This window comes from Leucoraja erinacea, chromosome 15 (genome assembly GCF_028641065.1).
Source record: "Leucoraja erinacea ecotype New England chromosome 15, Leri_hhj_1, whole genome shotgun sequence".
NCBI lineage: Eukaryota > Metazoa > Chordata > Chondrichthyes > Rajiformes > Rajidae > Leucoraja > Leucoraja erinaceus.
Window position 1 is genome coordinate 14,851,020 of NC_073391.1, and position 24,098 is coordinate 14,875,117.

At 39.8% G+C, this 24,098-nt stretch overlaps 1 protein-coding gene across 3 annotated transcripts in view; it reads left to right on the forward strand.

Moving 5' to 3' along the window:
• adam12b (ADAM metallopeptidase domain 12b) overlaps positions 1-24,098 on the forward strand; it is a 328,163-nt gene that overhangs the window by 247,251 nt on the left and 56,814 nt on the right. For all 3 annotated transcript variants that reach the window (XM_055646711.1, XM_055646710.1, XM_055646712.1), the window contains one exon: positions 8,924-9,072. In XM_055646711.1, coding sequence (XP_055502686.1) covers positions 8,924-9,072 — 149 coding nt within the window. The remainder of the gene's footprint in view (positions 1-8,923; positions 9,073-24,098) is intronic.

The following is a 24,098-nucleotide window of genomic DNA, read 5'->3' on the forward strand; positions in this document are numbered from 1 at the left end:
GACGTACAGGTCAATTAGCTTGGTAAAATTGTAAATTGTCCCTAGTGTGTGTGTAGGATAGTGTTAATGTGCGGGCATCACAGGTCGGCACAGACTTGGTGGGCCGAAGGTTCCATTTCCGTAATGTATCTCTAAATAAAACTAAAAGTAAACTGTTATGTCAGGTTGTAACAGGGATTTGTGTCAGTGGGTAGTGGCAATTGCTGATGTGTTGTGTGGATGGCTGATGACATACTCAAGATGTGAAATGTGGAAGTAAGCTTGTAATTGTGTTCAACGTATAAGGGTGCAATGAAGCATGACATTTAGGTATGTGTGTGGATTGATAAATATTGTTCAATGTTGGACAGCACGGTGGCACAGTGGCAGAACAGCTGCCTCATAGTGCCAGAGACCCGGGTTTGATCCTGACTATGGGTGCTGTCTGTACAGTTTGTATGTTCTCCCTGTGACCACGTGGGTTTTTCCCGGGTGCTCCGGTTTCCTGCCACATGCCAAAGACGTACAAGTTTGTAGGTTAATTGGCTTTGGTAAAGATTGTAAATTGTCCCAAGGTTGTCGGACAGGCTAGTATACGGGGATTGTTGGTCAGTCTGAAGGTCCTGCTTCCATGCTGTATCTCTAAGCTAAAACTAAACTAAATGAGGAATGAGGGAGCAGTAACTTATGCAACATCTGAGGATAGGGCATTGATTGATTTTGACCACAAGGAGAAATCTTCAAACTTCTTTCACCGAGCATCAAGGATTGATTCCCACCCATGGTTATTTGGCTTGTGAACATGCGCTGGTGGAGCCTCAGATCACCTTGCCATGTTCTCCACCATAGCTTCCAACGAGGCACTGGGAAACATTCGGAGGCTGATCTCTCCACATTATGTCCATCCTTCACAGCTCCCGGCTTAACTTCAGTTGTTGAACCGCTGCCAGCCCCGTCCCTGGCCAGAGTTCATCTCCTCATTGAAGAAGTCCAGCCTGACTTGAAGCAATGCTGGCAAACTCTAGGCAATGATGATAATGGGCCTCCAACGATGTGTTCATCCAGTGAACAACACCATTAGCATGACAGAAAGCTAGGATCATGGAAATAAACAGGCACATTTGCCCCCTCCCCCCTCCCCCACCCCCCACTGATTTGTAAATAGAGGGTTTTTATATACATTCATGATCTTGTAATTATTTGTGCCAGTGTGTTAACAGCTTGGCATTGCATCCAGGTCCCATTGCAGCCAACATATTATTCACGGTAGTTTTTACAATTCAAGTACTGGGTAGAATTGCCAGGGTTAATAGTAAGGTCTTTGTTGCTTCGCTGTAAGGAAATGACAAACTGTTCTGAAATAGATTATCAGTAGATGTCAGCTAGATTATCAGCTGGAGCACTACCATTGGCCACAACATATTGGAATAAAGTAGATAGAAATGAGCCAAGATCCCAGTTATCTTTACTTTCTGTGTGAGAATGTGTTTGTCGAGTCAAATAATGGCAGGATCAGGCACAATTGCTATTTCGCAAAGTTTATTTAAAGCCATGAAGAAATACCACTGGGAATGAGTAGGTCGGAGCATTTTCAATACAGGAGAGAGTAATGGAGAGAAAATTGGATGTAAAAAGACCCCTATGATTCTACTTCTGATTGCTATCCGGTGGTCCTTCCTATTAAATAATATGCATTTCTAAATCTTGGCCAAAAGTTTTGCTCCCAGCAGGGGTCAACAGCTTCAGGGGAGGAAAGTTTTTGGCAGGAAAACTTATAGCAGGGGGACTGTTCTTACATGTGTTGAAAACTATCGGCTTCAGTCTGTCATGTAGAAACTCCCAAGTGTTCTTTGAAATAAATGTGTGCTTATTGAACCTGCTACATTTGTGCATTGATAACCATAAGATATTGCTTCTTTCACTCTGCACGCTTAAAGTATGTAATTTTTTGCTCATGATTTAGTATCAGTAATGATATTACTGATAGTGTTCCACCTCGTGCCAATTGATCAAGTTGGATCCCATCACATTTAATAGCTTGTTTATTTCCTATCATTCAACTTATCTAGTTTTTCCATTGATTTTGTGAGAGCTATTAGGTTAATTCTGAAGGATTAACACAATTTCTATGTATCACAGAAACATGAACTAATATATTCAACCAATATCATTTAAAATATACCTTTATGCACTCTTTTGTTCAATTAAATGAATTTTCCAGAATAGATTGAAAGCCTGACCTGACACTAAACAAGATTCAAGATTCAATTCAAGATTCAATTTATTTGTCATTTGGACCCCTTGAGGTCCAAACAAAATGACATTTCTGCAGCCATACCTTACAAACAAATAGACCCAAGACACAACAACACAACATAATTTACATAAACATCCATCACATCGCTGTGATGGAAGGCCAAAAAAACATTAAAAAAAACTTTAAAACGTATCTCTCCACTGCACTCTCCCCCCCACCCCCCGATGTCAGAGTCAAAGTCAAAGCCCCCGGCTGGCGATGGCGATTGTCCCACGGCCATTAAAGCCATGTTATCTTTATATAAGCCTATCCATTGGAAACTGATTTGAATTCCAAAAATGCATCAGGAATATTCACAGGATTTCTCAGATTCACAGATCTTTCAATAATTTTTGTAAGAAATTGGAATGCGGGATTTTGTCGTCTTTCCCCTAATGTCTCCATAAATTAAGAGAATGTTGACTTAAATGTTCCCATACAATCAAAACCTGAGTAGATAATAAATACTTTCAAAAGAAACAGGTTTATTTCCCTCCATGCCTGTTAGATCTTTTCAATGATGTAAGAAGGGTCAAGACCTTTCTTCAGACTCACATCTTTTCAGCTACTATGTTTCCATCCTGACCATCCTCACAAAAAAAACAGTCTCCAACATGTTCACGCATACGCGCACACACGTTACAAACCAAAGTTTTTACCACATAAACAAGGTCCTTGTATCCAAGCATTTCACACGCAGTAAAATAAAACTCATGGTGCTATTCCCTCCCCACAATTATCAGCAACGTTGTACTTTGGATACAATCATCGTACCAAGTGTAAATTGTAACAATGTCACCCTAATTTTTCAAAGTGAAAATATGTATCCACTTTCTGTCCAAACTGTATGCAGCCGATCCCTGTGTTACGGTCGTGCGGGTAACATAAATTCATTCTTAGAGACTTCTCAACTCACTAGCCAAAAATTGAGAATACGGAATAAAATTGGTTCTTGTAGAATCTGTATGGAAAAGGTAAATAACTAACCACTTTTTTTCCCAACTCGCATTTCTTGATACATGCTACATGCGCAGATGATGAAAATTACAATAGGAGCCATTTTCTGAGAACACAACCCCCTCCCCACTTTCCCCACCTCACCGTGGGGTCATCTATAAAAATCTATAAAACCTTCCATAAACCAATGCATTCAGGCTATGTTTTACAAGATAATCTTTTCCTCTCTCGGCTGCATTCAAAACATATTCCCCAATGTATTGAAGTTTGCTATCCCATGCATTTTTATTCTGTAATTTAGCTTAAAATGGCTTAAACACAGAAGTAACAATTTTTAACAGGCGTGCCTATTGACCACTATGCACAATACGATTTTAAACAAGTGATATTAAAAACATGATACTGATCCATTTATTAGTGTATTTGGTGTGCACGGCAAATATACGGGTATTTCTCTTTAATGTGTTGAAATATTTGGAAGCGGCCTCCTCACGGTCCTGAATGCAAAACACATATTAATTTTGGCATCATCCTCAAAGTTATTAATGAGCACAATTAGCAGAAATTTAGCAAGCTGGTTAATTTGAGCTTGCTCTATAGCAAGTGAATACATCATTTTCCAGCACAATTACTTTTTTAAAAAACACAGCGTGGAAAAACTCCCCGACTTGAAAATTGGGCAGATTTAGGCTTGGCTTTAAAAACTTCTTGGACAGATGACTGATTGAAGTACAGTGCCCTCCATAATGTTTGGGACAAAGACCCATCATTTATTTATTTGTCTCTGTACTCCACAATTTGAGATTTGTAAGAGAAAAAATCACATGTGGTTAAAGTGCACATTGTCAGATTTTATTAAAGGCCATTTTTATACATTTTGGTTTCACCATGTAGACATTACAGCTGTGTTTATACATAGTTCCCCCATTTCAGGGCACCATAATGTTTGGGACACATGGCTTCACAGGTGTTTGTAATTTCTCAGGTGTGTTTAATCACCTTAATGCAGGTATAAGAGAGCTCTCCGCATCTAGTCTTTCCTCCAGTCTTCCCAACATCTTTGGAAACTTTTATTGCTGTTTATCAACATGAGGACCAAAGTTGTGCCAACGAAAAGTCAAACAAGCCATTATGAGACTGAGAAACAAGAATAAAACTGTTAGAGGCATCAGCCAAACCTTAGGCTTACCAAAATCAAGTGTTTGGTACATCATTATGAAGAAAGAGAGCACTGGTGAGCTTACTAATCGCAAAGGGACTGGCAGGCCAAGGAAGACCCCCACAGCTGATGACAGAAAAATTATCTCTATAATAAAGAAAAATCCCCAAACACCTGTCTGACAGATCAGAAACACTCTTCAGGAGTCAGGTGTGGATTTATTAATGACCACTGTGTGCAGAAGACTTCAACAAATACAGAGGCTACACTGCAAGATGCAAACCATTGGTTAGCCGTAAAAATAGGATGGCCAGGTTACAGTTTGCCAAGAAGTACTTAAAAGAGCAACCATAATTCTGGAAAAAGGTCTTGTGGATAAATGAGATGAAGATTAACTTATATCAGAGTGATGGCAAGAACAAAGTATGGAGGAGAGAAGGAACTGCCCAAGATCCAAAGCATACCACCTCACCTGTGAAACAGTTATGGCCTGGGCATGTATGGCTGCTGAAGGTACTGGCTCACTTATCTTCATTGATGATACAACTGCTGATGGTAGTAGCATAATGAATTCTGAAGTGTATAGACACATCCTATCTGCTCAAGTTCAAACAAATGCCTCAAAACTAATTGTTGATTCTACATCAAGACAATGATCCCAAACATACTGCTAAAGCAACAAAGTAGTTTTTCAAAGTTGGTCAATTCTTGAGTGGCCAAACTAATCACCCGATCTGAACCCAATGAACTGAACCGCATGCCTTTTATATGCTGAAGAGAAAACTGAAGGGGATTGGCCCCCAAAACAAGCATAGGCTAAAGATGGCTGCAATACAGGCCTGGCAGAGCATCACCAGAGAAGACAACAGTAACTGGTGATGTCCATGAATCGCAGACTTCAAGCAGTCATTGCATGCAAAGGATATGCAACAAAATACTAAACATGACTACTTTTATTTACATGACATTGCTGTGTCCCAAACATTATGGTGCCCTGAAATGGGGGAACTATGTATAAACACAGCTGTAATTTCTACATGGGGAAACCAAAATGTATAAAAATGGCCTCTATTAAAATCTGACAATGTGCATTTCAACCAAATGTGATTTATTTATATTACAAATCTCAAATTATGGAATACAGAGGCAAATAAATAAATTATGGGTCTTTGTCCCAACATTATGGAGGGCACTGTAAATAAATGATCCACAGTAGATCTAAATCCATGCATTGACAAGCTGCTTTTCTAATCCTTCAGCCCAAGGAGTTCTATAGCTGAGAGATTTATCCAGTCCACATTTCCCATATTAATTACTCAAAGACAATTTCAACAATCATTACTGTCAGATCTGATTTAAACTAACAAGTTCAAACTGGCTGTGAGATGAAATGGGGAATATATGAAAAAGGCTCTTAGCTAGATTTGGCACACTGATTGCCTGTCAGATACCACCCTCCTAAATGTCTATGCTGGAAATGTTACAAATGGACATCTAGAGACAAAGTAAGTGGAAAACATATGTGGCAGAAGCAAAGAGTAGGAGTAAACAGGTCATTTTCAGAATGGCAAGCAGTGACTAGTGAGGTACTGCAAGGCTCAGTGCTGGGACTCCAGCTATTTACATTACATATTAATGATTTGGACGAGGGAATTGAATGCACCATTTCCAAGTTTGCGGATGACACAAAGCTGGGGGCCGGTGTTAGCTGTGAGGAGGATGCTAGGAGGCTGCAAGGTGACTTGGATAGGTTGGGTGGGTGATCTAATGCATGGCAGATGCAGTATAATGTGGATAAATGTTAGGTTATCCACTTTGGTGGCAAGAACAGGAAAGTAGACTTTTATCTGAATGGTGGCCGGTTAGGAAAAGGGGAGATGCAACGAGACCTGGGTGTCATGGTACACCAGTCATTGAAAGTAGGCATGCAGGTGCAGCAGGCAGTGAAGAAAGTGAAGAGAAAGTGAATGGTATGTTAGCATTCATAGCAAAAGGATTTGAGTATAGGAGCAGGGAGTTGCAGTTGTACAGGGTCTTGGTGAGACCACACCTGGAGTATTGCGTACAGTTTTGTTCTCCTATTCTGAGGAAAGACATTCTTGCCATAGAGGAAGTACAGAGAAGGTTCACCAGACTGATTCCTGGGATGTCAGGACTTTCATATGAAGAAAGACTGGATAGACTCGGCTTGTACTTGCTAGAATTTAGAAGATTGAGGGGGGATCTTATAGAAACTTACAAAATTCTTAAGGGGTTGGACAGGCTAGATACAGGAAGAATGTTCCCGATGTTGGGGAAGTCCAGAACACGGGGTCACAGTTTAAGGATAAGGGGGAAGCCTTTTAGGACCGAGATGAGAAAAAAAAAAAAAAAAGAGAAAGTGGTTAATCTGTGGAATTCTCTGCCACAGAAGGTAGTTGAGGCCAGTTTATTGGCTATATTTAAGAGGGAGTTAGATGTGGCCCTTGTGGCTAAAGGATTAAGGGGGTATGGAGAGAAGGCAGGTACAGGATACTGAGTTGGATGATCAGCCAGGATCATATTGAATGGCCGTGCAGGCTCGAAGGGCCGAAGCCTACTCCTGCACCTATTTTCTATGTTTCTATGTTTCTAAGAAGTTCAAAATGGGGAAGAGTAAAGTATTTTGCTCTGTATCCAAGAAAATCAAATGGGAATATTTTCTTCTTGGCGAGTTAGGAAGAATTCTGCAAAAGCAAGGGTAACACATTAGTGGAAATATGTGTAAATCAATATGAGAAACTGAAAGATTATAACCAGAAATCAGGAGGCCAGTTCTCAGTAATGAATTGAAACCATGTCTCAAGAGAGCTTGTAAAATGGAGTCACAAGGAGCTGCCGATGCTGGAATCTTGAGCTGGAGGGACTCAGTGCACCAGGCAGCATTACTGCAGGGGAAATGGACAGGCATTTTGAGTCAGGACCCTTCTTCAGACCGATTGTTGCAGGAGGAAGAAAGTTGGAAAAGTGGTGGAGGTGGGACAAAGCCTGACTAGTGATAGGTAGTTACAGGTGAGGAGATTTTCATGAATAGATGGGTGGCCAAAAGGCTAGAACCCCCCCACCCCACTCCGACCCTCCTGTCAGTTTTCACCCATGCGCCTTCCTCTGGCTCTACATTTCACCTCTCCTTATTCTACACTCTTTTGTGTCCTTTTTGTCTCTAGCATTTTTCCACCTATCTGCCAATAACCCCCCCCCCCCCCCCCCCCCTATCTAAAGCCACCTATCACTGCCAGGGTTTGTCTTGCCCCAACCACTTGTCCAGTTTCCATTCCCCTATCACAAGCAGGCTGAAGAAGGGTCCTGAATGGAAACAAAAGCACGTTGTATTTGCCTGATTATGATGATTTTTTTTTGTTCAATTAATTAAAGTTGTTAATGTGTTAAAATTATTAACTAGAACTCTCTTCATTAAAGAGAGCTTTACTTATTTGGAAAACTACAAATTTTAGAATATTGATGGAAAGACAAAATGAGAAAGTTGGAGATTTATGCATCGAACATTTGATGCGAGGAAGTTTGGTCAATTTAGGACTGAATAATTGAACACTGAAGAGAAATCAGAACTGACTAGAGAATACAAAAGTAGATGTGTAAGGTGTAGTTCAAGTCTAACAAATCTGATTGAATATCATGAGCATATAATTGTAGTTATAGTCAGGGAAATGTCTTTGGAAATAGTTCATGGCAACTTCCAGAAGGCATTCAGTCTGATTCCATGTTAAACACTGCAAGATAAAATGACAGTTTAGGGATTAGGCAATGTTTTGATCTGGTTGTGGGGTTGCCTTGGGTATTAGCAGATGGAGGGGAGAGATAATGGTTATGCAGTGAAGTTTAAAGGAACTCACTTGTGGCATCCCACAGGATATTGTATAGCGGGTGGTCAACTATTCACAATATTTATTATTGTCTAGATAAAGCAAAGGGGAGAGTCATGTTTTGGAATTTGCTCTTGACACAACATAGGTGGCATTGACAGATATATAAAATAACTACGAGACATTGATAGAAAGAGACTCTTTTAGAGAACGTTTTTCAACCAGTGAGGAAGTCTAAGACAAGGGGTATTAATTTCAGAATCTGTGAAATGTTGAGCAACATATCTATTTGTAAAGAGGGTCAGAATCTTGCACACAGTGGGCAGTAGATGCAAGCTCAAAGATCTTAAATCAGAGGGTGGTGGATTTACATTAGCTGAAGCTTTTAAGGGATATGGGGTAAGGATACAAACCTGCCATATTGTTGATGAATAGCGGGACGATTCCAGGATCTGAATGGCCTCCTATTATTCCTGCATTATTGCAGCCAAAGGAAATAAATTTGGAAGCTCTATTAGCTGGAGATTTTTCCCAGCAGTCAGTTCATAATTAGTAATATGTTGTAATAGGCAATAAAATCAACACATTGCACCTTTGATTTCTTTCATTCCTGGAGCTTTTTAGAGGACATGATATTCTTTCTGAAATATATGAACTCCGGAATAAAATTTAGATCTTCTGATTTTGCAGGATCATTCGGACAATCCTCTTGGAGCAGCGGTAACAATGGCACACGAGCTGGGCCATAATTTTGGCATGAACCACGATACTCCTGAACGCGGTTGTACCTGCAGGGCATCACCAGACAAAGGCGGCTGCATCATGACACCATCCACAGGGTAAACAGGGTTACAAATCCACTGTTGTACATGGAAAATGTGTGTGACTGCCCTTATCATTGAAACTTGGAAGCTGCCCAAGAAAATACATTAATGCTGGAGTCTGAAACAATATACAAGTATGCAATGATTTTTTTGGCCGATAAAAAAGAATGTATATAACATCCCCGTGGTATTCTAAACACACTATTGGCACAAACTAAGCACCAAGGAACTCTCACTTCACTCTAATTATTTTACACTTCATAGCATTTGGATCTTTTTGCGCCTGTTTCTAGGATGTTGTCTCACTACACAATGTGTCAACACTCTGTGAATTCAACATTAAATAGCTATTGTTATAAGCGTTCAAACAGATGTTTGCTGTGGACAAATTACTCAGAAACAGCAAAGAATATATCACAAATGTCATAGCCTTTTTATCGTGAGATTCTTCTGGCTTGCATACAAAATGACAACATTATGACAGCCATAAGCTACAGAGACAATGAAAATGCAGTGTGTCAACGTGGCTAATGTGCCTCCACTGCTTTGATGAATGCAAGATTGCACAAAATGTTGTTGCCCCATCAACATTTTTTCACATTTTGATCAAGGAAAATAATATAAATTATTACAAAGATTAGGCACTTGATGCTGCTTTGGTATTTCTTTCTCGGTATTTGATAAATTGCAATGGCTTATAATGTGGAAAAATGAAAATAGTTTCTTCCTTGAGCACAATGTTATGGTGGTTTATAGATGGCATTTACAATTTCATTCAAATTGCTAGTCATTTGCATGAATTATGGAAAGTTATAATGTTTAAGAAGGAACTGCAGATGCTGGAAAATCGACGGTAGACAAAAATGCTGGAGAAACTCAGCGGGTGAGGCAGCATCTATGGAGCATAGATGCTGCCTCACCTGGCGAGTTTCTCCAGCATTTTTTGTCTACCTATGGAAAGTTATACTATTGTTTTACATTAGAGACCATTTTAATCTGATGCCAGGAAGAAATCAATGATTTATTCTATGCATTTCCTGCTTTGTGCGTGTTTAACTCAAACCTGCTCATCTTCTGCATATTGAGTTATGTTAACCTTTTTTTAAATAAAAATATTAGGATATAAGAACTAAGAGCAGATGCAGACCATCTGGTCCTACAAGCTTGTTGAGAACAGCTGATTTTGTAGCCTAGTACCATTTCCTCATATCCCTTGGTTCCAGATATCTATCAATCTCTGCTTTGATTGAGCACAATGAATCTGCCTCCACACCCGTCCAGGGTAGAGAATTCCAAAGCCTCGTCACTCTTTGAATGAAGAAATTTATTCTCGTCTCTGTCATAAATGGTCTCCCATTTTCCCCAGTAGATCGAGAGCATTCTTTTCTCCATTAGTCTAGGATTGGGAAATGGCCTTTAATCCAGATCCATCCTATATCCACAAGTTCTAATTCTACTTAAATACCTGTTTAATTAATTATCATCTAGATAGTAACGGGGGGAAAAGGTGTACATGTGAATGGATTGAGTGGAAACTGTACAGCAAACAAAGATGATTGTGGTATTTTGAAGATTTAGTTAGACTATCACAGCCGTTCAGCTGCCAGTTATGAATCAATGAAAATCATTACAAATCATAGATCACTATCACAGATTAATGTTTAAAGATTATGATTTGGCAAGGCACTATCACAAACTTAAAAAATGCCAAATGGAGTCTTCATACAAGGATCAACCATGATCAATTCTATGTTTCCACCACACAACAATCCATTGTGAGACAACTTAGTCAGTCGGGGAAAATGTAAATGACAACATTCCCGGTTTCCCTGTAAACATTTCATGAATAAAGATTGGCCTTTGTTTTATTTTGTTACATTTTCTCATGCTGAGCTTGATACTGTGCTTATGTGGAAAATAAGTAGCAAGGAGAACATAGTGCTTTAACCTCTCTCTGATATATTGCTTGTGACAAGACTTGTATAGTTTAGCCAGCAGTGCAGAACTTAATGTGAAATATAAGTAGAAATATCACTTTTCCCCAAGAGGCTTTCAATGTAATGCGTGCCCATGGGGTCTCTATTACCTCTCAGTAGTAAATTGTCCCAAGTGCTAACATTTGAGCTTATCATAACATTTTAATATCAATTTATACTGTCTAAAGGACTAGCCTGCTGCAAAACCTCTATGCCAAAAATCTGTCTTAGGCAATATCACTATCGATATTGTAAGGACATTGTGTGAGAAGTGATATTTGTGAGTAGGACTCTCTAAAATGAGATTCCACATGAAGTAATATTTACATGCAATACTAATTGAAGCAGTCATGTTGATTACACTTATTTTCATTCTATGAGATTATCCATGCAGGAGAGTTGTCAAATTAGCATATACTGTATTAGGGTTGCTATGCAGACAATTTAGCATAAATTAGTCTTCCAACTCAAAAATTAATTCCAATACCAATTAAAATCCCACAGTGATAGACAACCATTAATCAATAATAGCTATGTTTTTTAACTGAAAATCAATAAGGTCTGAAAGGTCTATATACCTTCTCCCTCGACCATCCAGGGACCCAGGCAGACCTTTCAGGTGAGGCAAAGGTTCCCTTGCACCTCCTCCAACCTCATCTACTGTGTCTGTTGTCCTCGGTGTGGACTCCTATATATCGGCGAAGCCAAGCACAGGCTCGGTGATCGTTTTGCTGAACACCTCTGCTCAGTCCACCTTGGCCTACTCAAACTCCCAGTTGCCAAACATTTTTGACTTCCCTTCCCATTCCCATACTGACATTTCTGTCCTGGGCCACATGCAAATTGGAGGAACAGCACCTCATTTATCGCTTGGGCAGCTTACTAATTTTTTAACCCTTGCATTCCCTCTCGCTCTGTCCACACCATAGTCATCCTGCTAGTTTCACTGTTCGTATCTCTTCGTTATCACCACTTCTACAGCCAACAATGAACCATTGTGGGCTCCACCTTTCCCTGGTCATTGATGCCGGCTCTGATTTGGTCTGTACCTTTTCACACCTCTAGTTTCCCTTCCCCCTGACTCTCAGTCTGAAGAAGAGCCTTAATCCAAAACATCACCTATTCCGTTTCTCCAGAGATGCTGCCTGACCCACTGAGTTACTCCAACATTTTGCTTAAATTGATTGTCCACCTTGTTTCTATTCTCTTGTAATACCAATTTATTTGAAAGCTGATTATCTGTTACACGTCCTTTGGTAACATGCCATCAACATTTCCCATCTCTTGGATGGCATGCTCTGATAGACAGCCTGAGGTCAGAAAGTACAGAAGTACTATACAGAAGCTGTATATGTGTAAATATGAATGAAAACATTATACATTTCTCCCAACTTTGAATCATAGTGTGCGATTTCATAATGTTTTTATCCGTAATGAAGAATATTCAATATGTATACAACTGTAATTTGATAGAAAACTTGCTGATAAATTTACATATGCCAAAGTGTCTCAAGTGAATCAAATTGAACAAAGCAGAGACTGGCTCCAACCAATTTGCAGTTGTTCATTGTAGTTCTCTGCAAGGACAGGGACGGATTATAAATCTACCATCAGGAATCCTATCTCAACTCTTCCAGGCTTCTGATTTTAATAGAGGCATACTGAGGGCAGGGTAATATATATCACTGAAGGAGATCATTAGTTACTGAAATATTTTAATGAAGCTACACTTATCTTACTTTTAACGCCAGTTAAAGGCAGAGTTTCTGGACTTTGGGAAACCTGATAACTACAGGGAGGCAAGTGGAATCAGATCTATGAGATTGGTGCCTGTACAGCTGTGTGTTAGCCAGCAGGAGCTGGTGCATCCTGCCTGGCCCAGTCTATAGCCAGCTGGCCCATCAGCCAAACTAACTGAGGCCATGAAACTCATGCAAACATTTTAAATTAAGCCCTTTTGTTAAATTTGGCTGAACTTCTAAGAAATACTTACCTCCAAGTTTCCTGGCTGCTAAAACTCTCCCCACGTTCCTTCCTAGCTGTTAATATTGGGGCATTTAACACATATTATTTCTTGTGTAGGTGGGCCAGATTAATGTCCTGTATCCAAGAGGGTAAGCAATGACATTTTAATGAGGTTAGGTTGATAATTCGCTCTGATTATCGAAAATAACACCACAAGTGCAAATATCCTTAAATGACTTGCAAAAGGAACAGATGAAAAGCATTTCAAGTGAAAATTTCATCTGAGTGCAAAGGTCTGTTCTAACTTATTCGATTCAAGGTCAAGGGACATTGTTTTTGAACACACTTGCTATAAAAATTTGGCAACTTGAGGGCTTTCTCCATCTATCAAGATGTAGAGAATGTAATGTTTCTGTTTACCAAATTTAAGCACAGCCAATCTATCTTGACTTTTTATCGGTGGTTTTCCTGCAGATGTAGATATTATGACTTGCCAACACGCAACTGTTTTCCAATAGGCTATTTTTTTTTCCATTAACCCTTGTTATGTGCTCAAAAATGTCCTATGTTGTTAGCAGCAAGAACAGTGTCATATTCAAACACAAGATTCCTATCTTTCACCTGTGCTTCATTTGTAATTTATTTTACTGATGGATCTGTAACCTAAAAAAAAAATAGAGCAAGGAGATGAGCCAACAACTTATAGGCTTGACATGATTACAGCTACTTTGCCTGGCTGCATGATTTCCTCTCGGAAAAAAACTGTTGTCTGAGTGAAATTCCCAGTGTGGTCTGGAGACAGACCCCTCAAGATTAATGCTCACAAGCTGTCAGCTTTGATGAATTAGTTCTCAGGGTTCATTTTATGCTTGAGCCACAACTTCAAAGTATTTTCGTTACATTTGTGAATATAATATTTTTTTATCAGGCTACCCAGGCCATGTGTCAAATCTGTCACCAATCATAACAACATTAAATCTTTATTAACGTGGGCTTTCTTTGTCAGAAAGCCTTTTTATACATCTTATGAAAATAACATTTCAAATTGAAGCTAAATATTATCACACTGTCTCTTGGAAAAAAAAAACATGGTTAACTAATAGAATAGAAAAAAATAAAAGGTGAATGGACATAGCGTAGCAAGAAATTTGTCCCGATATTTACAGAAGGCAAGCAGGAAGCAGGCAGAAGGTGTAGCGGCTGGGCAATTTACCGGCAGTTCCTGATTTAACTTCTTGGCTCCATGCAACTTGCAGCTGTAGTTGTTTGACTGGGAGTTCAGCAGTGCCAGGCTATGGACAATGAGTAGAGAACAGGCATGCGGGGAGGGAGGTAACAATGCTTGTGGGGGTGTTGAGGGCATAAGGTGGGTCTGAGATCTGGAGGGATTAATGGGGAAGCGGAAAGGCAAGCAAGGGTTACAGGGGTTGTGGATGGCAGCTCCAGAGTGCCTTGTTGTCGCAGTGGTCCAACTGCAGGGAGGTTAACATCTCATGCCCTGGGAGGTGAGCTCCACCTCCTGACCCACAAGCATTGCTGATAGAAACTTACCCTTGGGATTTGCAGGATAACCTTGTCAGCAAAACTAAAATGTGGAGTATGCAATCTTGTTAAGGTATTACAATCCCAGGCCTGATTTAGGAGATCGGGTTAATTGCTTCCTCTCCAATATACTTCCTTTTGAGACTGAACAAGATTTTTTGGAATTGAGTTGGTTTTAAGATTTACCATTTTTTAAATTCCAATTCCCAAAGCCTGTTTTCACCCCCCTCCCCACCTGCTCCACCCTTCCCCACCCCCTTCTCACCACCACCACCTGCTATCCACCTTATTCCAGCCATGAGGAACTCCAAAGTAAGGTTTCCTCACAACTTCATTGTCAATTTCCTATTTTCCTATGTTCCAGGAGAATTCATGCCTGTAGTTCCTTGCTTATTCCACCACTGAGCTGTGTAAACTTGCTTCAGAAGTGATAGAGGCAAATATTTATATGTATAGTGTTTTCCAAAAGTGTTACTGGTGTCACTCCTTAGAAGACCAATGATGTTACTCAGGCTATGAAACTAAAGGTATCTCATACTTCTTCCCTCTTATGCTATTCCTGTCCAAATTCACAATGACGTTTGCAGGGGAGTAATGACACATGTGCTTGGTTGCACTAGCGAGATGGTAACGGTTTCATTTGTCATCAAGTAACATCGTGTTTAAAGATTTAAGACAATAATATAGAATTTTTAGTACAGAATTGGTCTCTGTCAGGGTTTATGTGCCACATTAACTTCCAGCCACTTTGCTTCACCTATCCATCTGAGACAGTCACACTCCTGCTTTTAGCTTCCTGCAATTTGCTCATTTGATGGTTCCTTATAAATATATTCCAACAAGATTTTTACTAAAGATAGACACAAAGAACTGGAGTAGGTCAGGCAACATCTCTGAAGAAAAGGAATCGGTGACATTTTGGTTAGAACCCTTCTTCAGACCCTTTTTCAGAAATAATTTTACTATGCTGTTTTTGCACAATATTAAGTTGCACAGCTTACCAAACTCCCTCATAACATTGAAGACAGAAGAGACTGCTTCAGTCAAAAAATAGTTTGCAGGTAACCTGCAAAGCATTCTAATCCAACATGACTGTTCACCTAATTTACCTCCCCTTTTTCACTTTCCCATCTCCTTCATGCCTCCCCTTCCCCCCAGTTCTACCTGCACATCTCATTTCACCTACCGTCTAGTATTCGCAAGGTTGCTTCCTGAGTTTATTACGTCTGGGTAACACAAACATTTTCCAAGTCAACTCTCTCATTCTCCAGGTTATAGGAATAGATTTCAAAATGTCAGACTTTATAGGAGCAGAATTAGGCCATTCGGCCCATCAAGTCTACTCCGCCATTCAATCATTGCTGATCTATCTCTTCCTCCTTACTCCATTCTATTGTCTTCTTCCCATAACCCCAGACACCTGTACTAATCAAGAATCTATCTATCTTTCCCTTTGACCTCTGCAGCTTTCTGTGGCAAGGAATTCCACAGATTCAAATGTTCTTATTAACTGAAGTTCCATTGCTGAAGTAGCTCCTAATGCCAGATGATCTCAGAAAGTTGTTGTAAATGTTGTGATGAATTTCAAGAAAGTGCTCCACATTTAACCTGGTGCCCATTTTAACTATTTCAGTGTTAGTTTCAGAACAACAACATTGTGTGCACCTCATACCAATCTTCCAATTCCACTTATTATTCTAAATTATGTTATTCTTTATCAGGCCCCGGGAAATGATTGCAGTCAGAGATGAAAACAAATTGGTGTTTTCCTATTAATAATCTCTGCCAATGGCGACAGAACTGCACATTTGCCAGCAACTGCGGTTTAAATGTAGAGTTTTGTTTGTAATTCTCCCTGGAGCTGTTATTTGCAGGATGCTATCATTTTGTACTCATTAATTTGCAGAGCCATTTCAGGTTCAGAAAATGATCATCTTCAATTTTGTAAAGGTCAGTAGTCTCAGCAACAACGGGTGAGAAAGAGAGATTTGCTTCTCGCATTGTGCTCAGTTGCTGATTCAAGCACAAATGGTGGAAAAACTCTCCCATCTTGGGAATGTTTGCATTCCCAGTTTGCTGCTCAAAATCAATTTAAACATTGCAAAATGGCAAAAACCTGCCATAAACATGAGCAATTTGGGAACATCTTATACAGTAATGTCATTTGTTTAAAGAAAACGTTTGCTTCAATCCATTTCCTTCATATTTGTGAAAGAGATAACTTTTCGATAAGAGTACATCATCATATTAATTTCAACTAATTTTTTTTTTGTTTTTTAAGTATATTTTGTGAAAAATATAAAACTCTTTTCTGGTTTTAAGTCTCCCTAGAGATTTGCAAATGATCACAATTTGCAGAAGTACCCTGGTGACCTGGTCAATTTTGTGGGCAGTGATTAATATAGTTACCACTGAATGCATTAAAAATTAAAAAATACCATACCAATTTGTAAACTTTAGCAGAATTACATTTTAAAAATAGCACAATCAAATGGAAACTCCCGGCCAAAGAAATCAATGTAAAATCATAAGATCATAAGTGATCGAAGTAGAATGAAGCCATTCAGCCCATCAGTCTACGCCACCATTCAATCATTGCTGAACTATCTCTCCCTCCTAACCCCATTCTCCTGCCTTCTCCTCATAACCTCGGACACCCGTATTAATCAAGAATCTATCTATCTCTGCCTTCAATATATCCACTGACTTTGCCTCCACAGCCTTCTGTGGTCAAGAATTCCACAGATTCACCAATCAACATTCCTATATTCCAGTTAAATGCAAATTTTCTACAACTTCAAAGTTGATGTAAAAATATTCAAAGTAAACATTTTTTAAATATAAATGACAGAAATGTAATTAAATGTTGATAAACTCTGAAACTGCAGCTTTCCATTCCCAGTTTAACCCCAGATGATAATATAATCTCTTTGCACTTTCCAATGACATAAAAGATGGATGGTTTAAAGTAACGTCTGTGATTGATTCCAGATCAAAGTGACTTGTAGATTTGTCACAGTAATTTGATATTGAATTTTATTCCTCTCCCTTTCCCTTTCAAAGTGCAGTTAGACAACTTAATGATGAAACAATATTTAAAAACTTCAAAATCCCGAATGCTTATCTCTTAGTCCTTGCCGGCATATTGCCTTCATTCGAAATGCCCAGCTACAGTTAGACACATTCAGTCTTGAATTAATTGGGTGACATTTGAAATAATTCTTCTTACATTGTCCATTATTTGCTTTCAGCAGTTTAAATGAGCTTCACAGCTCCAGCCATCCTGAGCTCAGGTGCTGCCTGCGTGGAGTTTGCATGTTCTCCCGGTAACCAATTTCCTCCCACATCCCAAAGAGATTGGTTACAGTAATTGGTTACAGTTAATTGGTTACAGTAAATTTGGTGACTGATTAGTAAATTAGGGCAAGGTTAATGGCCAAGTGGGGCAGAATACGTTACAGGGAAATAAGTGAAAGAATTGGACTGATTGGATTGAGCCAACATAGACATAGTGGGCTGAATGGCCTCCATTTTGTAAGGAAATATGACAGATATAAGATAAATATGGTGTCCTTATGGTTTGAATAAATAGTCTACATCTGTTGCAGTGTTAAGAGAAGGATTTATTCCAAGTTTTCAACTGATATTTCACCTGTCATTTTTTTCTATAAAACTATGCATCAAGGACAATCATGAATTCATATAATGATAACATTAAAAGCTTAATATTTTCCATATTTTTATAAACCAGTTCATATTCGTATATAATTAAATTTAGGATATATCTTTGTAGAGGATTTTTGTTATTTTTCTCTTTTTTAATCTCTGTAATCCTTCCCATGATGAAAGCACTTCCTTGGGTATTCCTCCAGGGTGGATGCTTGTAAAGTCAGATCACAATCTGTTCTGTAACCCTCCAGTTAGGCAAAAAATATTTTTATCATACAACGGAACAGTGTGGTTGCAGATCAGTATTTACAAGCTGTGTCTAAAATGCCTAGTGGGTACAACCTACTCTAGATATTTTCCGGCAATTACAAAAATGGATTAATTCAACAGTGTACTGCAGGCCAATAAATAATTCCCCTGAGAGACAACTGCTTCAGAATTGTTCAGGCTGAAAATCTCAAGCAATATAGAGTAGGTCAAAAGGGGCTGTCCCACTTGGGCGACCTAACTGGCAAGTTTAGAAGAGTTTAGGGGAGTTTAAAAAAATGTCATGTTGGAGACCTCCTTCGACGATGTAGAAGACCTCTTTCGACCTCCTTCGACAATGTTGAAGACTAGCTTCGACTAGCTATGACTAGCTATGACTAACTTCGGGAAAATAGGACACCGAATAGTGGAGAGTGAAGACGACCTCCTCGGATCTCGTTCGCCCTCCCTTCGACTATGATGAAGACGATCTACGACTACTTTGATTACCTTCGACTACCCTCGATTACTTACAACTAACATGCCGACCTACTATGACCTACTGTGACTAAACCTACGAGTAAAAAAAGTATTGTTTTTTTTTCCATAACGACCTTTTTTTACTCGCGGTCATTTTTCAACATGTTGAAAAATACGCCGCGACCTAGCTTAGGCCTCGAGTACGCGGGGACTACTCTCAAGTATGAAGGAGAGTTACAAAGACCTCCTAGGACCTCGTGTCGACCATGTTGCGAGTATGAGTCGAGGGCAAACCCGCCGGAACTTGCGGATTAGGTCGTCCAAGTGGGACTGCCCCTTTATGCAATGAAAGCATTTACTTTGGAACATATGAAGAAACCAAATAGATTGCATGTGAAAGAAGACCATGAGGGTGGTTGAATCAGCAAGAGAGGGTGTGGTGGTGGGCAGCAGGTCACGTAGATTTGAGACTTTATGTTAGGTTTAATCATCAGAAGAAGGGAAGGGAGTGATGGGGGGCTGTTTGGTCAGTAGCTACAGTGGCTGCCTGGGGTTGTATTCAGATTGGCAAGGATTTGGAGGAGTGTCAGTCTTGCAATCAAGAGAGTGTTATGTATCAGGCTCACAAAGTGTGGTCAAAAATCAGTCAAATAGTGGATCAGGCACATTGCACTGGGGGAGGTAATTGAGTGTACAATTATAAAAGACTGATAGGGATGTTCTAAAATATATAGATGTGAAAAATAAATGTCCTTGATGCGGTTTTACAATTCCAGATTATACAGTTTGGGATTCCCGCTAACTAACCACACTGTGGCCCATATGTGCTCTGAAGACTGCTTCTGCATGTTTTGTTTGGCCATGCGTGTTTATTGGAAAATGATGGCGTTGGGATCAAGGAAAGTGTTTTCCACAGCTGAGCACGCCTACCCATGTTCGGGCACATCTGTGCAATAGTGCATCCATTGCACACGAAGGAACATAGTTGAATAAAAAATTAATGTGGGACATCCACCATTATTTTTATTGAAAGCCTTTCACAGGGAATATATTTTGAGGCTCACATGGCTGAGTTTCTCAGTTATTTCCTCTTTATCTCTTCCCTATGTCTCACTGCCTGGAAGAGAGGTTGAAGTGGAAACACTCTACACAATTAAAAAGTATTTGGCTTTTGTCGAGGAACCGTCACCTGCAGGGTTTCTGACCTGCTCCTAGATGGTGGAGGTGGCCTTGCTTGATCCAGCTTGATCCAACCACCATAGGCACAATGGATCAAATGGCCTCCTTATGTTGCCATTTGTTTTTATGGTATGATTTATCTAATATGTGCAGATTCAAACCATCTTGAACAGCTGTTTTAGCAATGATTTTATATTTTTTAAGCAGTGCTTCCTATGTCATCTTGAACATGTTAGACTGCCTGAAATGTATAAACAAATGAACTACTTAACATTTCTATCACCATTTGTAATAGTGTTATGTGCATCTCCAAGTGGCCAGATCTGTATTCTGAATTTTCATTTATTACTTATGTGTTTGTTGAGTTTCTTTCTATATTCCTGATAATTTAATATTTTCCTTTCTCTTCCTTGTTCTTCCAAATTCCCTTTCTGAAAATGTATATGCACTCTTTATCATTATTTCTTCTCTTGTTTAGGTACTCTTGATATGTCAGCTAGGTAACTACCAACTACGCTAATCTGATCCAACCCAGATACAACTGGGTGGCACAGTGGCGCAGCTGGTAGAGTCGCTGCCTCACGGAGTCAGAGACCCGGGTTCGATCCTGACCTCGGGTGCTGCCCATGTGGAGTTTGCACATTTCCTCTGTAAGATGACCGTGTGGGTTTCCTCTGGGTGCTCTGGTTTCCTCCCACATCCCAAACATGGCTGGGTTTGTAAGTTAATTGGTTTCTGTAAAATTACCCCTAGTGTGTAGACAGCGGATAGGAAAGCTGGATAACACAGAACTAGTGTGAATGGGTGAATAATGGTTGGCACTGACACTGTGGGCCGAAGGGCTTGTTTGCCTACTGCATCTCTAAACTAAACTAAAGCTGCCACATTACTAAGCCAGAACAGTAAATAACCCTAATTTCATTTGTATAATAAGTTCAAACTCGATAACATCAGTTTAACAATTTAACTCATATTGTATTTATATATTTTATAAAGTTCTGAATTTGGAGACAGTTGTAGTTAAGTTGTATAGTGCAACATGTTTAACACGCATCTATAATATCACCAAGCATTATACTTATTCTAGCTAAATTTATGTTCTCCATATTGTCATTTGTAATTGTAATAAAATACGACAATCCTTCAATAGAGCCCCTTTCTTCTCAGTTCCTACAATCTGGACTGAATTACAGGTTTATACGGATTGACACGAGAGAATTAGAAAGTAATGATAATATTAAGAAAGGACCCAGAAATCCTGGAAGCACTTAGTAGGTCAGTTAGCATCTGTAAAAAGATATGAAAACTTCATCAAAAATTTAAAATATTACAGATGAGTAATATTTAAAAGTGGAATAGAAATGTATATATGCACACATACATGCAGTTAAGGAGCCACTATCCACAGCCAAGTTGGGTCCCAATACTTTAGTAGAACTACTATTGGAACAACTATGTACATTTTCAATAGTTTAAGATTAGATAGGAAAGAAAACCATGTTTCCTCAAGAAATAGTAGACTGGGGTAGTGCATAGATCACTTATGGGCTATAGGCTGAGAAATTGCTTTATTACACGCTTGTGCCTTTAAAACAACATTGTTGGTCATAACAAAGCTACTTGTAAAAGTCCCATAAAGATTATGAATTTCAATTGGGAGGGTCACAGAACATATTTATTTGGTTTTCCTGGTAAATCCATACTGCATCACAGTGCACCAGGCTCTGTTGATATATTGGCAGATCTCTCAGCTGAGGACATTTAGCCCTGCAGCTATGATCTTGGCAGCCAATTCGAAGGGGACATATCAATGTACAAGTCACAATATTTCAGCTACAAAAAATGTTGATATTTAACATGGTGAGAGGAAATGACAGCAGAGTGCCAGAGGAAATGACAGCAGCTTGCCCTAGGATATGGGGGTTTGAGTTCTGTTGAACTATGCACAATGTTGTCACTTTTCCCACAGATGCTGTTGATCTGCTTTGTTTTTCCAACATTTTCCGATTTTATTGCTGTTTTCCAGCATTTAGCAAATAAATGAATTACTGATACCATGGAGACTTTCCATGGCTATAGGCTGGTAGTTGTCAGAGAGGTCAATCTGTAACTATTCATACTGCATGAGTGCAACCACACAATCCCTGCATTTCCCGGAAGCCTGGAAAGCATTGTTGTCCTTTAACCTCTTTGCTGAAGGTCCATGAAAGCCTTTGAGGTCTTCTCTCCTCCTGTATGGAGTTTCAGGAACTTCCTAAAGGGCCTGTCCCACTTGGACGACCTAATCCACGAGTTTAGAAGACCCTAGATGAGTTGAAAAAAATGTCAAGGTCGTGTTGACTCGCTGAAGTAAAAGACTTCCTACGACCTCCTACTACTATGTCTATGACATCCTACGACTATGTCTACGATTCAGTCGTCCACACCTAAGACCAACTACGACTAGCTACGATTGGAAAATGATCACATGATAAAATTATGTCATGTTTGCATTTTTTTTTCTCGGGCCAGTTACCGACCTACCACTATCCACGACTACCATCATGACCTACTACCACCTACCTATGAGTAAAACGTATCCATTTTTTCCATGCCGACTTTTTTTTACTTGTGAACATATTTTATCAGGCTGGAAAAAAAACGCCACGACCTACTTGAGACCACGAGTACGCGGAGACCAATCACGAGCATGAGGAAGAGTTACGAAGACCACAGACGACCTTGTGGCGACCATGCTGCAAGTATGCATCAAGGGCAAACTCGGCAGGGTCGCCAATTAGGTCGTGAAGGTGGGACAGGGGCTTTAAGCAGCAGTGATCAGCAGTCTAAGATATGGAACAATCCTTATGTTTGGAAGCTGAGAGTGACCTGCATTAACAAGAAAGTCCAGCCACACTTATGAGGCTCTGCTTGATGTGACAGGAAAGCCCAGATCTCAGTGAATGTACATTAAGCATTGACCCTTTAAATAGTACAGCGTTTGTAGAAATTGGGTGAGTACAACTCAGCTGTTCGTGAGTAAATACGAACCAGTTGAATGCAACACTGCGGAAGGATTTGGGGCATAGGGCTATTGTTGACCTCATCCAGGACCAATTTGTGCTGTAAATAGTTTAGTTTAGAGATACAGCGTGGAAACAGGCCCTTCGGCTCACCGGGTCCGCGCTGACCAGCGATTCCCGCACATTAACACTATCCTACACCCACTGGGGACATTTTTTACATTTACCAAGCCAATTAACCTACAAACCTGTATGTCTTTGGAGTGTGGGAGGAAACCGAAGATCTCGGAGTAAACCCACACAGGTCACGGGGAGAACATACACACTCCGTACAGACTGCGCTCGTAGTCAGGATCGAATCCGGGTCTCCAGCGCTGCATTCCCTGTACGGCAGCAACTCTACCGTTGGGCCACCGTGATCACACAGAAGACGCTACAAAAAATTCAGAAATCAAATCTCGTCTATGAAGTCACCCACAAATGAGCACCGTGTTATTGTATCCCCGGCTATGCCAATTTCCAAGTGCTTTGCACTGTATCTGTCTGGAGTTGTGTAAGGGATTTCTCAGCTTGAAACAGACTACAAAAACAGAACAGAAGAAGCAAAAATAATTTAGGTTTTAGCGTGTCAGATTGGTATGTTTATTTTCAATTAGTTGCTTTAAACAGTATGTTTTTATTATACAATAAATGTTAATGTCAGAGGTTTATATTGGAACTGGTGCAGCAGCTCACATAAATTAGCCAGTTTAGGACTGAGATGAGGCAAAAACAGAGAGTTGTGAATCTGTGGAATTCGCTACCACGGAAGGCAGTGGAGGCCAATTCACTAGATGTATTCAAGAGACAGTTCGATATTGCTCATAGGGCTAACTGAATCGAGGGATATGGGGAGAAAGCTGGAACAGGGTACTGATTCTGGGTGATCAGCCATGATCATATTGAATGGCGGTGCTGGCTCGAAGGGCCGAATGGCTTACTC